This window comes from Vanacampus margaritifer, chromosome 1 (genome assembly GCF_051991255.1).
Source record: "Vanacampus margaritifer isolate UIUO_Vmar chromosome 1, RoL_Vmar_1.0, whole genome shotgun sequence".
NCBI lineage: Eukaryota > Metazoa > Chordata > Actinopteri > Syngnathiformes > Syngnathidae > Vanacampus > Vanacampus margaritifer.
In genome coordinates this window covers 20,151,552-20,170,913 of record NC_135432.1, presented here as the reverse complement: position 1 = coordinate 20,170,913, position 19,362 = coordinate 20,151,552, and the positions used below count along the sequence as shown (strand labels likewise).

Genomic DNA, 19,362 nt, shown 5'->3' with positions numbered 1-19,362 from the left:
TATGAAAAGAGAGAGCAGAAGAAAATGGACAAGCCATGCTAAGAGTTAAGCTACAGCAGCGAAACTAGAATAAATATTTAGGTGGTACAGTACACTTTGAATAGAAGTCGAGCAGGAAGAGTGTGACAGTGGAGTGAAGCCAACTATGAATAGCAAATTAGGAGGTCAATTAATACATTTCTAGTGAGATAATAACAGCTCCATAATACGTACACACACTTTAAAAAAGAAGAAGAAAATAAGTAATTGGTAGGTTATCAACTTACCTCATATGTCAGCCAGGGAGAGCCATCTTAATAATATTTTATTCAGAATAGAACATAGATGACAGGTCAAAAGTTTAAACTGAGAACATTTATCCTTTTAAGGGAAAACTCTGTTTTTAAATTCCATGGTGTCAACAAATCTCCCAAAAGTTGGGACAAGGCCACTGTGAGGCATCCACTCCCCGTCTGTAAACGTCTAGGGATCGAGGAGACAAGTTTCGAAATAGGAATGCTGTCCCATTCTTGTCTAACACGCGTCTCTCTAACTATTTAACTGTCTTGGGCTTTCTTTGTTGCACCTTTTATGATGCGCTCTAGAAGTGAAAGACGTGGACTGCAGGCTGGCCATTTCAATACCCGCATCCTTTTCCTACGCAGCCATGATGTTGTAGTTGGTGCTGCATGTGTTCTGGCGTCTCTCGTGTTGAGAAATGCAAGATCTTCTCTGAAAGTGATGATGCCAGGATGGGAGCATATGTTGTCCTCGAATCTGCATTGACGATGCCTTTCCATGCGCTGATAACAACTTGGGTTGTCCTTGTCCTCTTTAGTCAGTATGATATAGCGTCCCAGTTTCCCACAAAGAACTTGGAACCGTGATTGGTCTGACCACAAAACAGGTTTCCACTTTGCCACACTCGCTTCTTGGTCTGCTTTAGAAATGGCTTCTTCTTTGTACTGTGGAGTTTCATCTGGCAACGGCGGCTGGCACGGTGGATTGTGTTCACCCACAATGTTTTCTGGAAGTATCGCTGAGCCCTTTCTGTGATTTCCCTTACAGTAAGCATTCCTCATTAGTGGTAACTGGTCTTCCAGCTGTTTTTTTTTTTAATAAGTGCAATTGACTTTTCCAGCCTCTTATTGCTACCTGTCGCAACTTTTTTTTTTTTTTTGATTTGATGGCACCATGAAATTTACAGTCAACATATTTTTCCCTTAAAATTATCAATTTTCTCAGTTTAAACTTTTGACCTGTCATTTATGTTCTATTCTGAACAAAAATATTGAAATTTGGCACTTCCACATCATTGCATTCAGTTTTTATTCACAATTCGTATAGTGTCCCAACTTTTTGGGGAATTGGGTTTGTACCAATATAAAGTTTAAACCTGCCCTAGTCATAAACACAAACAAAGGGACATATGCTACACAGTAAGCATTCAGAGAGCAATCATTAGCAAGAAGAAGGCCTGGTTGGAATTTAGATGTACAGGGCTGAAAAATGTTGGGACAAAGATGAACCTTTGCTCGTGACTCCAAACGTAGAAGCTCATCTGTGAAAGTCAGTGGAGGTAAAGACATGGTTTGGGCTTGCACGGCTTCTTTACTGTATACAACACATGATGATGGAAGCAGCAAAATGAACTCTGAAGTCAACAGAAATTTGAAGATGATGGAGGGCTTTAGACAGGCCATGTCAATCTCAAGACTTAAACTCTATAGTGCATGCATTTGGAGTCGGAAGGCACGGAGGAGCGAACCACTGTGTTAATACATTTTTAACGCTTGTATAAAATTCCTAAAACTCACTGATGATGTGTAATTATTGCAACCCGCTTCAAATAAGATAATTAAAAGCCACATATTAATACAATATCATGCCCGTATGCGAGGACCGGTGTCGCAAAAGATATTCTTTCAGGATCCTTTGCAGCTACTCTGTCACAGTCATATTGATGCTGTTCTTGACCAGGAACTGTCAGATGCTCAGGGAATTGTGAGCAAGCACGTTGTCCTGCCACAACTCTCGTTTCTTCCCGCGCACCGAATGACGCCATGAGGATCTCTTCGTAGACGTTGTTGTGGAATTTTCAGCAGTTAGGAAAACAATTAGTTTTTTGGGGTAGCTATATATTTGAACCTTACTTGAAGTCTTACAGAGCAATCTACAAGAAGAAATGATCTGTGAGAGAATGTGCAGTGAGAATCAGGGGAAGATTCTTGATGCTGCCTAGTTAGGTTTTTGGGAGGGCAAGGGAGGGTCAGCTAGACAGGAAAGCAAGCAGTCTGTTCCCAGCAGGCTTAGTCAAGTTCACTTTGATATTGCTTCATGTACAAGAAGTGAAAAGACCATTGCTAAAGAAAATCCTGGTGTCCACAATACAATATAAACAGATGTTAATATGTGCTGAATAATTAGTTTTTAAAACGTTGTTTTGGTTTGAATTGAATCTTTGATGACACCATCCATCCTGGTCCTGGAATCTTTCCGACACACCTCATATGCCAACCTCCGACCACCACTGTACATGTTGTTAAACACGTATGAGAGGCAGTCCAGATGTGTCCATGCGTCAATGTGAAGGTCAAAGCGGGTCCTGATGGAGGCCAGATGTCGCGGTCGCTCCATATGCCACTCAACTCATCCACCAGCGTCACACTTGTAAACATGCTCTAGTTCTGTGTTCTCCCCGCCCCCTGGACTGGAAGTGTCCTAAATCCAATCACAGCACCCCGACTGAGAGGATGATGATGATGATGAAGATTGGGAATGGTTACCAGCGGCTCATAAGCCGGCGTTGAGAAGGGGACGGTTTAGATGGGGATTGTTTGGACAGACAATGGTGTCTACCTGCTTTTAATCCGCCCTCACAAAGAGTGCAGGACCGGGGCCGAGTTTAATAAAGGAAAGTGCTCCCATAATCGGGATTTGTCAAAGTGCCCCCTTTGTGGTAATCGGACATTTTTTACAGCATGCTTTGTGACATCTGCCACAGCAAGTGGTTGCTAACCCCTTTGACCTTCTCTTCCTGGCTGCATGTACAACGTGAACATCATTCTTAGAAAGATGCGCCATGATTAAATCACACTTTTTGAAGTGCCTACCAAAAGTGTTCCATGTAGCACTGAAGACTGAAAGCGGAAGATGTTCCACCCTGATTAATTACTTAGCAGAGGCTAATAGTACAAGGATCTGTAATTACTTCCACGCCAAAGCTGCATTTTCATAATTAAAAGGCTGGCGAGGTATAATAAAATAGTTCTAAAGTGAAGGATTACAACAGTTAATCCTGCACGGTCCAGATGTGAAAATGATGATGGGTGGGTGGGATTCTGAGGTCTAGATTAAGGGACAAATCCCACAGGCGGGAACGTCACCGTGGTTCCCCCCGCGGTTTAGCGGCTCGTGTGGACTCAACATGCTGTAATCTGGAGATTAGCTGATATAATGAGCTGTAAATACAGCAAGGTCAGCCACGCTGCCTCAGCCCACCTTTGCTGTCAAGACCGATTCATAGATGAAGGTTGTTTCATATCAAAAGTCTTGGGACATGTTCCGCCTACAGGAAGTGATGGAGACCTGGGAATAGTCCCACCGTCCTCCTCCACTCTTAGGGTTAGGGTTGTGATATCTTCTGGGAAGACTGTACAAGATGTTGAAGTGTGTCTACAAAAATGGATTTGTTGACAACTTGACAGGTTTGCCCTCTCACACCAAACTCACGGAAGGATGCCTTGATGGACCTTCCTTTGAGCAATGCGGGTACAGCCATTCAATTGTAGGCCGCTTCCAGCTGCTCTGCTGAGTTACAGACGGCGAAGTTTTTCGCGCCATCCCCCAAATAAAGACGAATGTTCTTTCACCACCTGTTGTCTGAGCCCAAAAGGTTTTAATGTGTGATGGCTCCATTAGGGTGGATTAAACCATTAAAGCAGGGATTGTAATTTATTTATTTTCCTTTTTTTTTTATTCCGTAAGAAATTTTTTAACTCAGGAAACACGATTTCAGTTGGCAGCACATTGGTGGCCGATGAGGAAACTCATTTTAGGACTACATCAACAAAAAGAATGTACAAATGTTGGAAGCAAACAATATCATTAACATCTTATTTATATTTATACATACAACATACCAGGCATAATTACAAAGGAGCATTTGGACCATATTGGAGGGGGGAAAAAACTATGGTAAGAGAATGAAATTGCAATCTTATGTGAATATATTCCCAATGACACAAGTGGAAAGTCCCAAACTGGACTTGTGAATGAAAATGTGCAATAGGATCAACTCATTGGAAATTATTATTCCTGTGATGTGACTACTTTTGTAAGCATATCCTTGGAAATTCATTACTTAATTCTCATAATGATTCTCCTGATTTCTGATATATTCATTTTTAAATATTACAACTTCATTCCCTTAATATTTTTCCTTTTTCTCATAGCATTACAACTGCAATCTTGTAACTTCATTCTTGCAGAACAGCGTTTGTTTTTTTCCCTCAGAAAGACATGAATACAGTACTCCTTTGTACAAAATAAATATGAGACATTAACACAAAAAAAAAAGTAAACAGACAAAATCTATTTGGTTTGGAAAGCTAAGTGTTAAAGTGTTTTCTCTCTCCTGGGAATAACTGGCGCACTCTGAATATTTGACATCCTCTTCCAAATAAATTTGTTCAACTTTGCTACAAAACCAAAAACAAGCGCAGGTAAGCAACTTCTGCATGTGTGTGTGTGTGTGTGTGTGTGTGTTTCGATGTCGTAGTGCAGCAAAGCCCTCAAGAGTCGCTCACCAACCAAAATTAGAAATGAGAACCTGATGGACTCGTCTTTGGTTGCGTGGTCCACTTTTGGTTATTGATCATTCAAACAAAAACACTCACACAAACTCCTCATGGGACTGTAAATGTCTTTTCACTCCTTAGTGATTCTTCTTGTTTTCCTAAACAAATGTGCAATTACCTTTTCTCTTGTTGAAGCAAATCAAAAAGTCACAACAACATCCACTCTGGGTCTTGTTCAAGGGTTGGGCGACCCCACACGCCTCCTCTAGCAAAAGGAAGGTCAGTGGCGCCCCCCTGTGGTGCTACGTCCTCCACAAAGTGCAAGCAGTGAAAGAGTCTCTGGGCCGCCACCGCCTCCCCACCAGCCGGCGGGAGGGACGGGGGACGCTCGAAATGACGAACGTGCAACGGGTGCCCGGTGTGGTGGGGGCGGCGTCGAGACAGAGAAAAAGAGAAGAGAGGGGAAAAAAAAAAAAAAAAAAAAAAGAGTGCAGTGGTGTCTCCAGGAAGAACTTGTCTTTGATGGTGATTACACCTCCCTGTGGAAGTCAGAACACACAAAGTAATCAAAATCTAATATACTCACAAAAATGTAAGGCAATTTGGGGTAAAGCACAACATTTTTAATTTCAATTTGAATTTTGTGAAATTTGAATTTTGTAAAGTCTATTTAGGGTGGGACCAAATAGACTCCGTTTCAGAGTAGGCTAATATTTACATTTGGAAGAGAGTAAAATAAAGAATAGAAAATAAATAAATAAAAGTCCCTCAAGGGTTGAGGAATGAACCCACGACCTTCAGTTTTCGAGACTGCCACACTACCACCTGAGCTATGCCCCTCCTACCGTTTACTTATCTCCAAGTGTCTTGGAGTTTGGAAGATTCCAGCTCACATGAGCGATATACTAACCAAGGTTATTTTAGTTCATGAAAACTAACAAAAAAAACGAAAACAAAAATTAAAAAAACGATTTTGTTAATGAAATAAAAATGAAAATGTTTAAAAAAAAAAAAGTTTACAAAACTATAATGTAATCGAAAATGTCCTTCATTTTGGTCTTTGGCAATTAATATATGAGCCATTGGGGATGATTAAAGACGTTTGAAAGTGTGTCACACAGAAATAATGTCATCTAGCAGCAGCCAATGGAAAACCACCTTCAGATGATGTTGCTCCAAGGCAACAAATTTGCCTGCTTGACTTTTAATGGCTCGGCTCGCCTGCTTTTTCATTTAACTCAGTCGAAATGCAACGCTAGGTAAGAAATACGTTACTTTTTTCATTTTACCATGGTGTTTATTAAAACTTGTGCACAAATAATACACATAAAAAAACTAAAACTAAGCATTTTTTAAACTACTAAAACTAATAAAATCTAACAGAACCACCCTAAAAACAACATTTAAAAAACAAAACTCCAAAAAAAATAAAAATTAACTAAAATGAAAATTCCAAAACTATAATAACCCTGATACTAACACACAGCAGGAGCTGCGTGGCTCAGGGAGTAGATCGGCTGCCTCCCAAGCTGAAGGTTGTGAGTTCGTTCCTCTTGAGTGACTTTTTTTTCCTTTTTTCCCCGCCAATTGTTCATTTCACTCTCTTCCAAGTGTAAATATTACTCTAAAACGGAGTCTATTTGGTCTCACTCTAAATAGAGTCAAATTTACTCTACAGAATTTACCATTTGCATTTATTCAGGAATTCCACCCACAAGTCCAAAAATCCTTCACTTTTTGAGTAGCGTCTCTGTGTGTAAATGCGGACACTTACGATGCGGTGAGTGTAGAGTTGAGGACCAGAGTGGTGCGTATTCGATAGAGCTGTGCCAGCGTCAGTTTCTTGTGCTGCTGCGCCGGAGATTTCCTCGCTCTGGCCGACGTTTCTCCCAGATCGCCGCCAGCCGTCGGATCGGACTTCCTCTTAGCTTCCGTGTCGGCGACGCAAGGACTGCCCTCGTCGAGGACGTCCCGGCGGAGATCGACGGGCAAGTCGGCGCCGTTGCTCCAGAGCTCCGTCAAGCTCTTGCTGTGCGGCAGTGAGGACGCATCCGCGTGTAGTGGGTTGGCGCGGTTGTGCGAGGGCGGCATTTTGGCGTGGAGGCGCTGCAGGAGGTTGTCCTCGGAGCGCGATAAGACCAGAGAGGACATCTTCTGGAGGCAGTGGAGTCTTGACTGTACGTGAGGCCGCCGTCGAGGTTTGCAAGGTTGGACCACTGACAACTGCGAGCCAAGCGAGGCAGAATCCTCCTCCTCCTCTTCCTCTTCATCTTGTTCCTCCTCTGCCTCCTCGGTGCCCTCTTCTTCACTTTGCGGCGGCTGAAGTTCTCTGAGGAGCGACTCCGGGGAGAGCGTACCGTAGGCGCTGTCCATGGACAGAGAGCGACACTGAGGGTCCAGCTCGTCGCCCTCGGGATCCGCCTCCTGATTCACCTCAGAGTAAACGCTGGGGGAGGTCATGTGGAGACGCTCAACTTCCGACAGGGCGGAGACGCCATCGGTTGTGTCGGTTTGGTCCTCTAGGCTAGCGATGGCGGCAGAAGACGTTTGCGACTCTGCCGGTTCGTCGACTTCCATCACTGACAACGTCTCAGTGGAACCATCCGACTGACTGAAAATCAACACAAGAAAATTAATTTGAAGTTCCAATTCAATCCAGTTTGTTTATAAAGTACGTTTAAAAAGCGACAGAGTGGACAAAAGTGCTTTACATCGATAAATAGGTCAAATATAGCAAAATTCAAACAAAAGCTGCAAATTTTCTTGGATATTCACAACCAACACAACATGTAGGTCCATTAAAGACTAAATCATCTCCAATCTTTAGAAAACCATGTATGTATCTTACACTCTTAATTGTCGTCAATGTTTACGAAAATAATTACTTGTAGAGGCCCTGTAGAATAATTTGTTGAGAATGTTCAATATCACTTTTTTCAGACTGATACAAATACTCACCTCGAGTAGTCACCAATACCAAACACTGATACCACTAGTTTTTTTATACATAATAACTAACCCCCCCTCCCCACCAAAAAAAAAAAAACAAAATAAAAAAAACAATGACAGAGCATTTTAAACAAAGAGATTTATATGCCATTATAGCATTTTTCTAAAAATTGCATAAAATTAATGGCAATTTTAAATGATCTTTATTTCTGTACATATATTTACAGAAATTGCATCTTAACTCATTCACTGCCATTGACGGCTATAGACGTCAAAAATTAATTTGAACTATTTCTCTTAGTTTCACATTTCAAATTTTTTGAGAGTATGAAAACCTAGATTTTTTTAATTGTACATTTAGAACAGATATAACATTTGTGATTATGACTATTAAAGTCATGTGATTAATTACAATAAAAAATTTAATTGCTTGATCCCCCTAATTTTTAATAAGCTTTTCTTCTTTTTTAGGGGCATCAGGCGATTTTTAATTGTAATTATTCACATGACTTCACAAGATAACTCACAATTAATCACACATTTTACATCTGTTCTAAATGTATAATACATTTTTTTTCTAGGTTTTCATACTCTTGTTAACAAAAGTGGAAAACAAATGTGAAACTAATAGAAATAGTTCAAGTTCTCCAGAAAAAAAAAGAAAAAAAAGAAGAAATAGTTCAAATGAATTTTTGACGTCTATAGCCGTCAATGGCAGTGAATGAGTTAATGGGCATCTGTCAGACATAAATTCCTTTAGTTCCCAATTGTAAAATGGCCACAAGAGAGCGTCCGAAACTGGTATCTGCAGCCTCCACGAGTGCCCATTACCTTGAAACAAGGCACAGATACCGATACCTGGTATTGGTACTTACTTATTCCTACTACAAAACACAAAGAGTATGCTTAGGTTCATTTAAGACTGTTCTTCTATTCTATTCTATTCTAACAAAACACATACACGACTCATGATCTCTGATGTTTACAAAAACATGCATACTCTTGACTTCCTCAATATTAACAAAAACATTTAGGTTTAAGTTTAAGTCCATTGAAAAATTTCAATGATTGCAAAAACTTTAGATTAATTGAAGATTAAATCCTCTTAAAAACAAGTACATTAGATTCACTGAAGTCTACATTATACTGTCCATTGGTAACAAAAACATTTGCTGAAGACTATATCAGCTCTATTGTTTACATACACATGTCTGTTAGGTTTGTTTAGACTTTATGTTGTTAGGTTCACCACGAAAAGAAGTAGTAGAAAGTATTTAGACTCACTGAAACCTAAATCGTTTCTAATGTCTCCAAAAACATGTACATTGGACTAATGTGTATTTGATGTGTACAAAACGCGTGTTGTTGATGTACTCTCCTTTGCCAACAAAAAACATACATAAGGTTGGTTAAAGACTGAATAAGTTCCGACTTTGGTCCAATCTGAGAAATGAACACTGATAGAAGCATGTTCCATCCATATTTCCTCGAGTACCTTAAATTATGCTGATCTTTGTGCCTCAGACATGGTGAACTCGCGTTGGAGTTGCTGCTTTCGTCTTCCTCATCCCGCTCTTCTTCACCCTCCGTGCAACTCGTTAGAGAATTCTGCAGTCGTATCACTTCCTCGTTGCGAAGCCTCTGGAGTTGGTTCTGTCGTATCAAAGGACGAGTTAGACAAAGTCGCCTCGCCGCTGCACGTCGGAAGACATCCCGAGAGAACAAACCTGGACGTTGCAGATCGCCTCGATCCAGCTTCGTCCCTGGGGGGCGCTGTTGGCTTGGAACGTGTAGGCGGCCACAGCGCTCCTAAACTCATTGAGGTAGATGAGGATGAAGGAGCCTTCAGAGATGAGACAGGGCAAAATGTTTCATGAGGGATGGCACAAGCACAAGCGAGCATTTTCCATCAAAGACTGTGTCTCTGTATTTTATTAAATACATGTCCATAAGAGCATTTCTAGTTGAAAGTTTAATGTTTCATTAATTCAACTCAAGTTCACGCTTGTCGCTCGCATCTCACCTGTGTCTTTCAGCTCCTTGCAGACGACGTTGTGGATGAGCAGAGGCTGCCGGATGACTTTGACTTTCTCTACTCTCTTCACAGGCTTTGTGATGAGCAGCAGATCGGTGAAAAGGAAGCAGTAGACGTCCATCTACAGTGAAAATAGCCAGTCAGGAATAGTTAAAAGAAAAAAAAAATAAGGCAGAAAGATTGAAAGCAGGAGACAATTGGCTGTACCCGGCTGTCTTTGCCCTCTTTCATCCTCAGAGCGCCCTCCAGGTGAAGCTGTCTAGTCTCCTCGGCAGACGTTCCTCTCATGGGAGCCATGAGGTCAAAGTGGTTGAACTCCTTGAGAATCTGAGTGGGAACACGCAAGTCAGGTGATGTGCCCCCAATAAGTACATGAAAGTTGAGATTTTGCCTCTTATTCCATCTGTCTAAACACTTGTTAGACTAAACAGAAAATTCCAGATTTGTTCAAAACAAATTGATAAGATTGAAAATGAATGCCGTTTCATTTTCTTGAACAAAAATGACATAAAGTCAGATTGTTAGTGAAAAAAGGACTGATGCTTTAAGTTAGAATTTGAGTCCTCACCTTCTCCACCTCCTCACTACTGCCCTCTACTGCCTCGTAGGAGTCGATGCGTGCAGAAATGGTGGCCAACCTCTGCTTCTCCTGACGCTGACGCATGTGCGAGTTGATGCTGTCGATGAAGGTCTCCACCGAGGCCACCTAGAGGTCAAGCATGATCGTTAGGAATTGTTTCTATGATAAATACTTGATACCCGTGTAATCGACGTGCTCCTTACCATGCTGACGATGACATCTCGGGCGGGCGGCTCATCCGTCTTCTTGAGCACGCTCTTCAGCAGGAGGGGATATTTGGTGAGCCGCTGGTGAGGTTTTGCCAACATGTCTGCCAACTTCAGACGGTTGCACTGTTTGTGCGTCTCCGCCCACTGTCAACAGTCAAGAGACTTGTTACACGCACGCAACACACATGAACGCATAATACTGGAGGTTGTCACATTGACTCACGGTCACGTAGGTCCTGAAGAGTTCATTGTCCCTGAGAAGCGCTCGCATGTTCTCCATGCAGCTTTCCTCCTCCATGCAGTAACGGATGTACGGCTTGAACCTGGAGGCAAACTGAAGACATATGCAACATTAGGCTCAGTAAGGTTTAGTGAGGCTACCACTATCGCTTGTGTTTATGCATGGGATGGCTGTTGAATTGTTGGCTGAAGTGTGCTCCTGTTTGCTTCCTACTGATTGATTGGAACTGAGCACGACAGGCAGTGTAAATGCTGCTGGGTCCATTTCCATTTCAAATTTGACGCATTTGCAGCATAGCCTCAATTAACATTAATTTATCCACCCATCTTTACACTCCAGTTCCACCAAGACTAACCAAATAATTGGATTTCCTTAACACCACAAATATGCTACACATCCTATTGAAACGCGTCAGTGTGACAGTGAAAATGTGGCAGTGGTGCACTCAGCCCTGGTTCCAAGCTGCTACCTACCGTCCTGAATCCGTGCTGAAGGTCAGTGGGGTCAAGCAGAGCCCGCGCCTGCCTGGCCTTGTCTAAGAGGGGGAGCATGACCTGGTTCCAGAGGGCGGTGTGCAGACGTACAATCTCCTGGATGTTGCTGAAGAGCCGCGGGGGTTCCACCTCATTGAGCAGGCCGCTCTCCTGCAGGTTGAGCAGGCCGCAAAGGAACAGCTGCAAAGACAGGAACAAAGAAATGAATTTTATTGTGCCCCATTTAAATGTTTTTGCCATTTACTAGCAATATTGGCTACTAAATGTGTAGGAGAATATATAAAAGGTACAATTCAGTAGCATTCCAACTAAAGGTGTTGATTTTCACACCAAATAAAATTGTTTCTTGAATTCAAGTATAGCTTTTTTAAAGTTAATTCATATGGGTAGACAGTAGGGATATGCCAATATTGGGCATTTTGACAAATATCGGTATCGGCCTTTTAAAAAAAATCTGACAGCCGATAAAAGGTAAATTTAAAACCATTTTAATCTCAGGGAACTATTTAAATTTTCTGTTAACTGACCCTGGGAATCTTCTGAACCTTTTGTTTTTGTTCAACATTAAAACAAAGAAATGTGAAAGTTTAAGATTTCAGGTATTTTCAAATTGTGGAAAAACTATTTAGTGTAGAAAACTATAGAGCGCTATGGTATTTACTTGTTTAAGTTGTCATTTAAAACTTTTTAAACTTGGGAGATCCTTAACATTTTTTTTTTTAATTTAAAATGAAGTCTATTGTCTAAGATTACAAAAAAAAACATTGTACATTTTGAAAAGTCTTACAAATTGTTCAATAAGCATGCTTTAGGACATTCCAACAAAGTTAAGATTTGCATTTGTATTTCAAAATATGTATGCAATTTTTTTTTCTTTACTGAAAATTAATAGCAGTTTCAAATATTGCAGCCTCCTTGACTACTAATAAATGGCATTGGTATCGACCCTGAAACCCCCCCCCCCCCAAATTAGTCTATCTCTAGTGGACAGGGTCTAACATTAAGCCTTTAGCATTAAGGGTCGTTTCAGTGTTACAAGTACTTTGGCTTAAAAGAAAAATAATGCACTTTTGGGGCATCTTCGGTGTCTATAACCTAGAAATTCAGACTGGCCTGGTCGGGCCAGCATCCATTTCAGTGCCGTACTGGCCACGGGCAAATGTTATTGTCAAATCCGGAAGGAATTGCAATGCACGGGATTAGTCTATTAATATGCAGTATGTTAATTAGCGCAAAGAGCAGAAAAATGCTGCCTGTTAATTCAGAGCAATATTCAAAATCAAACCATCTGCATCAAGACTGTCTAATGCTCCGGGGAGAACTCCGGTGCAAAGGCCACTTTATCTTTCATGACTTCCAGCAGCATCATTATGTAACCTTTGCGTGTGTCTGTGTGTGGGTGTACAGTGGCTGTTATGTCAGACTCACGTCAGTGATGACTCGAAGTTTTTTAATGTAGGAGGCCTCAGTGTGCAGCAGCTCCCATATTGCCTCCTGTTGGTGGAACTGTCTCCTTGTTAAAGTCTAAAAACACAAGCAAACAAAAAACACACACGTGAGTCAAAGAGGTTGCTCAGCATGAGGAGAGTGCACACGTCAGACTATGTAAATCTAAAGTACATCATGTGATCATTGCACAGGCATATTACCAAAGCCATAAAAATACTTGTCTGGCTGACTATCTTGGTGAGTCATGCACTTGCGCTCGCAATTAACAGCAGTGCAATAACCACTTGTTATCTATCCTTCTGGGAAATCAGAGAAGGTAAATGATAAGAAAGTACCGTAGCGCAATCCGGGAAGTCCAATTTGTTTTTTGTTTTTGTTTTCATGGCACCGTTTGTAAAGCATTTGAATTACTACAAAGCTCTTCACACGTGTTTTAAGATAATAGTTTGTGGTTTATTTATGGTTAAACAATTAGTAGTTGCATAGACAATGCAGTAAATCAAGAATGAATGGTATTAGTCAATTATAATCACTTTTTGGGTGACCCGCTCTTCGGTGGGGTCCACTGCACTGTGGTTTTGACAAAAAAACTGTGGATGTTTGCACATGTACTGTTAAAATGATAAGTTATAAAGGTGGAAGGAGGTTGGAAAACAACACAGTATCAAAAACAAAAATGTTCCTTTTTGAAATTATGATTTGAGTTTTATTTTTATCTTAACCATGAGTTATGATATGGACTATTTTTTATTATTATTGTTTGATGATGGCGATAGGATGGTATAGCACAGAGGTGGGCAATCTCGGTCCTCGAGGGCCGGAGTACTGCAGGTTTTGGAGGTTTCTCACTTCCAACACAAGCTGATTCCAATCAACAGGATCGTTATCAGGCTTATGCAGAGCTTGCTGATGAGCTGATCATATATCAGCTGTGTTGGAGAAGGGCAACATGCAAAACCTGCAGGACTCCGGCCCACCTCTGGTATAGCATAATGGCAGCCACGCCTGCCTCACAGTTGAGAGGTCCCGGACGTGAATCTTGTCTTCTGCCATCATATGTGGAATTTCCATGTTCACCCTGTGCTATGCATGAGTTTTCTCCACTATACTCCAGTTTCCTCCCACATTCCGTAAGTATCTGTATTCGCTTAACAACAATAGTCCAAATAAGTGTAAATGGGAGTGTGAATATTTGTTCATATGTGCCCTGTGATTGACTGGCGACCAGTCCAGGGTGTATCCCGCCTCTCACCCAAAATTGGCTGGGATAATCTCCAACTCAGCCAAATCCCTAATGAAGACAAGTGCAAAGAAAATGGATGGATGGATTGTTTTTGATGATGTCATCAATGTGTGTATTGTCACCAAAATGAAAAGGAATACCAAATGGTGAGTAAGAACCAAGGTAGAAAAAATAAAAACTGTAGATGGGAAATTGCAAAAGAAACAAATAAATGCACTGATGTAAACAATGGGCTAGATGGTCAACTCAGATTTGCTTGGATTACCTCAGCGTTGTCCAGCAACATCTGCCAGCTGTCCTCCAGGACCAGGTCGGGCTCCTGCTCGTCCTCCTCCTCCCAGGAGTCTTGGTGGAAAGAGAGCTGCCGCGGCACCTTGGGCAGCCCGAACAACGTGTAGGAGTGCAGCTTGCTGTGGAGCTGCTCTAGTCTGTCCACTTCCTGTTGGGCACAAAAAGTTGAACACTGTTAGGATCATGGAACATGACGACGCAGGACCCTTTATGTAATTATGAAAATGTGTCTTGTGTGGACAAAGGGTTTCAAGGAAATGAAAGGAGGAGGACTAGGGGTAGGGGGTCATAAACACGTTTGTCAAAGGGCTGTTTGTGTGTGGTTGGGGGCAAATTTAGAGGTGAAAAAGGTCCAGGTCCCTCTGGGGAGGTTAAAGGGGCTGGCCAGGGTGAATAGACACGAGCCCACCCCTGACAGGTGACTGACAGATAGTGTCCCTATCTGACATCTGTCACTCTATGGGATGTGAACTCACAAAGGGGTAACACAATGTTATGTGGGCTTTGTTGCAATAAAGGTTTATCACTCCTTAGGGCGGTCAAAATCTTCCATTCTCAAACCTGTGAAGCTGTTGATACTAAATATTTAAACATTTTGATAGGTTATTTATTCCCACATCAACAACAGAGTGGACAATAAACGAGTTTGAGGGCCATACCAGAAAAAAATAAACAAAAACAGAGTCTTAAGCAATGTGCCAAGAACATGAAATATTTGTTACAAACACTTCTGATTTCAGTTTGTCGAAAACTTTCTGAGGTGGAGACACGATCACATCAAACAATTAACTCACATAAGGGTGCTGATTTGTCAAACATTAACTTAAATTGCTTCTGGATTTCTGGACTAAAATGTTACATCTTCAACAGTCAACATCCAAAGGTCTCTGCTCGTAATAGGACAACTTCATTCTCATAAAATGATGGCTTTATCCCGTGAAATATTTTTGTTTTGTTCCTGTAGTGAGACACTCCAAACAATTATCGTGATATTTTTTTTTATAGCTGCCAAGCATGAAATCACATGTTGTATATAAACAGATGTGATAAGAATTCCACTTTTTGTTGCTACAGTCCACTTGCATTAGCCATTAGGCAAGTAGTGCAGTAACCAATCAGGACTAGAGTGGAACACCGCGGTTTTGCAAGTGTTGATTTTTTAAATCGAACTAGCTGGACTTTCATGTCTAGAATTGTTTGACTTTGGCGCAGGTATGCAATCTACTGTGCCTTGTAAGTAATAGTCCTACAATCATTTTAATTGTATTATACTCGTTAAAATTCATTACTGATGATGCACAATAGCAGTAGAACTATTAAGAAGACTATTTTTATGGTAATACATTTGTGTGCATCACAATAATGTATTGCGGAGTTTGTCACTTTCTTTTTACTAGCGATTGGACCCTCTGGCCTAAAGCGTAACTCTGTGTCAGGCTCGTGCAAGGACGTGCGCTTGCATAAACTCTTCGTTGTTTTAAATTTTTTTATTTATTTATTTATTTATTTTTTAAGTTTTCTTGGATAATGAGCTCAAGTTAGGGCTTTGCTCGAAGCAACCTCTTGTTTTCTTTTTCTTTCAGTTTCCCTTCCTGTCACTACTACATGTCCGAGGGGAACAAGCATGATGTCACACTGCACCACTCCACCCTTCCCCACCCCTAAGAACCTGTGGTTTGTTCACCCTGAACACTCCCATTGAAGGGAAGATACAAGCTGATAGATGCAGTCGCAGTTAAAAAGTCAGGGCTCTTTGTACTCATCTGGGCATTGTTAGCACATGTATGATGTAGAAAAATCTTGAACATTAACATTTTAAACTCCACAGTGATTAGACTCTTTATTTCACTTACTGTTCATAATAAGTAATACATTTTAATGAGTATAATACTGTCCTACTGTTAACATAAAACTAAATATTATAAATATTAAAACTAAATAGTTGTGATAGAGAAAATAACCAAATCATTCACACAATGATTTCGCACAATGATCGTTTTTAACGTGAGGGACAAGCAGAGCAGAACATTTCCTCTGACGACTCATTTCCAGAAGTGCTGGCAGGAAAATATCTGAGCCAACAAGATTTGGAGGGAAATGATCTCACCCCCCGCACCTCTGACCTCCTCCCACTGTTGCCTTACTGCCGTTTTGTTGTAATGTTCTCTCTTTAGTACGTCTAGACAACAAGCCACTAAAGCCAAACAGGAAGTCGTCACATGGTTACCTTGGTTTGTTTTTTGTGTGTGTTTTTTTAAATCTTCAGGTCAACACGACGCTGCTATTGGTTGAAGAAGAAGCCACGGCAGGCTTACCTTGCCGAAGGATGCTGCATTGGAGCTGAAAAAGCCACTGAAGCGGCTAGCAGCTCGGTTCTTCCAGCTGTCAGGACCGGAGCCGGGCAACGAGCCACCCATCTGCCCGAGCGTATCCGGTGTGGGAATGTTTGTCTCCCCCAGAAACTCGGTCATGTTCTTCCTCCGCCGGGACTGACCCTGCAGGAGTGGAGAAGACAGAACTTAGGAAAAATGTCCATTGCGTGACAATTTACACTTTTTAACATTGAATCTATGTGGTGTAAAAACTGCCAATTAGATTGTGCTCTTAAAGTCTATCTCACCAGAAGTGTCCATCAAACATTTACTTAGGATAAAGAGAAACTGACTGTTTTGTGAGAAAGAGCAAAGACTCTCAACACGGACACGACAAGAGCCAGTCTGTTACTTTATTTTCATGAACCAAGTGCTGAGGTTACGTGGGTAATGGATAAAATGCTTGGAGTAGTTATTAAGCATTTTTTTTTCTACCTTTACTGATTGATGTACACAGGTCAAAATCAGGTGGCCATTCATTATGTAGTTTTTAATGTAAATGTTGTTTTACTTTGTGCACCGCTGCAAGCTAAGCAAGAACAACTTCAAAGTGGTCAGTTCACTATAAAATGCCATTGTTTGCAGAAAAAAACATACAGACATTAAATCCGACTTTAACATTTGAAGACATCGACCATACAACAACATATTGGAACGAAACATTTACTTTTCTAGTGCTAATTCAATTCAGGAACAGTCCGAGAAGATTATCTGATCATTCACATGGTGATCATACAACAGTGATGATAAACGAAAATGAGAGACGTATCAGTATTGTCTCCATCTCCTGGGAAAACAAAAACGTTCCAGGTGGATGAACGGAAAGAGGGAAATACACAAAGGGGGGACACAAACAGGAAGTTGTCAGTGGAATTTGGCGTTCGAGATGACATCAGCAGGGCCATTAAAACAGTCTGACACAAACAGGAGAGGGAAGGACAGCCCACTTCCTTGCAGGGAATGCTCATTGCATCACCGAAAGGTTGCTCCATTCCAAGACTGATCATTGACACCCCCCCTCCAAACCCACTATTGTTACCCTGTCAGCATGGCCCTCTGCGCACCCTTCACTTTACGAGCACCAACAGAGCAAACAAACGGGGGATGCCGTCGTATCTGAGGAAGCACTTGTTTTTACCGCCGCACTGTCAGTGATGAGGAATCTGCCGGTGTTGTGCTTAGCAAGAAAATCCCCCCCCCCACCCACCCACCTTCAAAGTTACAAGGAACTCGCATTCCACAACGTTGACAACAGCAAAGGAACACATTGACAATTCCAAACGAATTCCTTTGCAGACACAAACAAACACCAGGGACGTGTTTGTGCTCAAAGCTGATTGGGTGAAGGATTATGGTCGAAGCCAGGATAGGCAATGTGCTTGAATCACTTAAGTTTCAAGACCATGACCAATATCGCTGGGTTCTACCTTTACACAAGACACTTGTTAAATGGAGAATGATGACAAATTATATACCGCTTTAGTCAGAATACTAAAAAGCGTCATCAGTGAAAACTGAATAGTTTTTCATCTGTTAGTGTTAAATTTAAATATAACATTATTAAATGTTTAGTCATACCCCAATCTACAATGCTGACATTGAAAATAACGGACTCTCCAGAAAAAATAAATAAAATAAAATAAAATAAAATAATGGACTTGAACAAAAAGAACGATATGATATGTCAATCATTCTTGAAGAAAAGTTGTTGATTTAAGAAAAACTCAAGATTTTATGGGTGCAAAAGTATGTGAACCTCTCACTTAATCGGACATTGCACCTCCTTTTGCAATGATAACTTCATCCAAAAACTTTCTTTAGTCTCTCTCTGTTAAGTCATCAGTCTGTCACATCTACTTTGGGGGATTTTTGCCACTCTTCCTTGCAAAATGCAGCCAGTTGAGAGAGGTTGGATGGGCGTCTAGCATAAACTGCCTGCTTCAAGTCCCGTCACAGTATTTTGAAATAATTTAAGTCAGGATTTTAGCTGGGCACATCCAGAACATGAATCTTGTTGTTCTTCAGATATTCCTTGGTGGTATTGCTGGGATGCTTTGGATTATTGTCATGTTGCATGAAACTTCACAAAGAACGGCTTCAAGTTATGATCCAGGATTTCACAATATTCCTCTGAATTCAAGATTTCCTGGACTATAGTTGTCCAGTGTTTTAGTTGTGACCAAACAGTAAAATTTTGGACTCATCTGTCCACAGAAGGGACTTTCAAAAAGCTTCAGTGTTGTCCAGGTACTCACTGGCAAAGTTGAGATGGGCAGCTTTGATCTTTTTTCCATGAAAGCCTTGTCGATTGACTTTTCTTCTAATTGTTGAAACATGCACATGTGTCCCCGATGCAGCAAAAGAGATCTGCAAATCCCTTGATGTGATTTACAGGTTGGTTTTCACCTGATTTATCATTTGGTTTGTGGGTCTTGCTGATATTTTAGAAGGTCGTCCACTTCTAGGCAGGATTGTAGTAATTTTCAGTGTTCTGGAGGTGCAGATGATCTGCTTCACAGTGGAATGATGAAGCTCTTTTTTTTTTTTTTTAGATGACTTAATAGCTTTCCCCATATAGATGTGCTGTCACTACCCACTTCCTGAGTTCCCCTGAAATTTCTCTCCCCCTCAGCATTACTGACCTGTATGTGTTCACCTGGGTAAGACTAAAGTGATGTGGTTTTGTCTCTGTTTCAGTCAGTTATGCACAATTTCTTTGCT

The 19,362-nt window shown here is 41.2% G+C and overlaps 1 protein-coding gene across 5 annotated transcripts in view; it reads right to left on the bottom strand.

Annotated features, from left to right (window-relative positions):
• Positions 1-4,081: 4,081 nt before the first annotated feature.
• Positions 4,082-19,362, bottom strand: part of plekhg5b (pleckstrin homology domain containing, family G (with RhoGef domain) member 5b) — a 76,235-nt gene continuing 60,954 nt past the window's right edge. For all 5 annotated transcript variants that reach the window (XM_077581163.1, XM_077581173.1, XM_077581181.1 and 2 more), the window contains 13 exons: positions 16,585-16,764; positions 14,244-14,417; positions 12,715-12,810; positions 11,266-11,466; positions 10,775-10,885; positions 10,546-10,695; positions 10,331-10,468; positions 9,970-10,089; positions 9,751-9,883; positions 9,455-9,570; positions 9,223-9,380; positions 6,553-7,389; positions 4,082-5,317 (listed from right to left, as the gene is read on the bottom strand). In XM_077581163.1, coding sequence (XP_077437289.1) covers positions 5,308-5,317; positions 6,553-7,389; positions 9,223-9,380; positions 9,455-9,570; positions 9,751-9,883; positions 9,970-10,089; positions 10,331-10,468; positions 10,546-10,695; positions 10,775-10,885; positions 11,266-11,466; positions 12,715-12,810; positions 14,244-14,417; positions 16,585-16,764 — 2,424 coding nt within the window. In that variant the 3' untranslated portion in view covers positions 4,082-5,307. The remainder of the gene's footprint in view (positions 5,318-6,552; positions 7,390-9,222; positions 9,381-9,454; positions 9,571-9,750; positions 9,884-9,969; positions 10,090-10,330; positions 10,469-10,545; positions 10,696-10,774; positions 10,886-11,265; positions 11,467-12,714; positions 12,811-14,243; positions 14,418-16,584; positions 16,765-19,362) is intronic.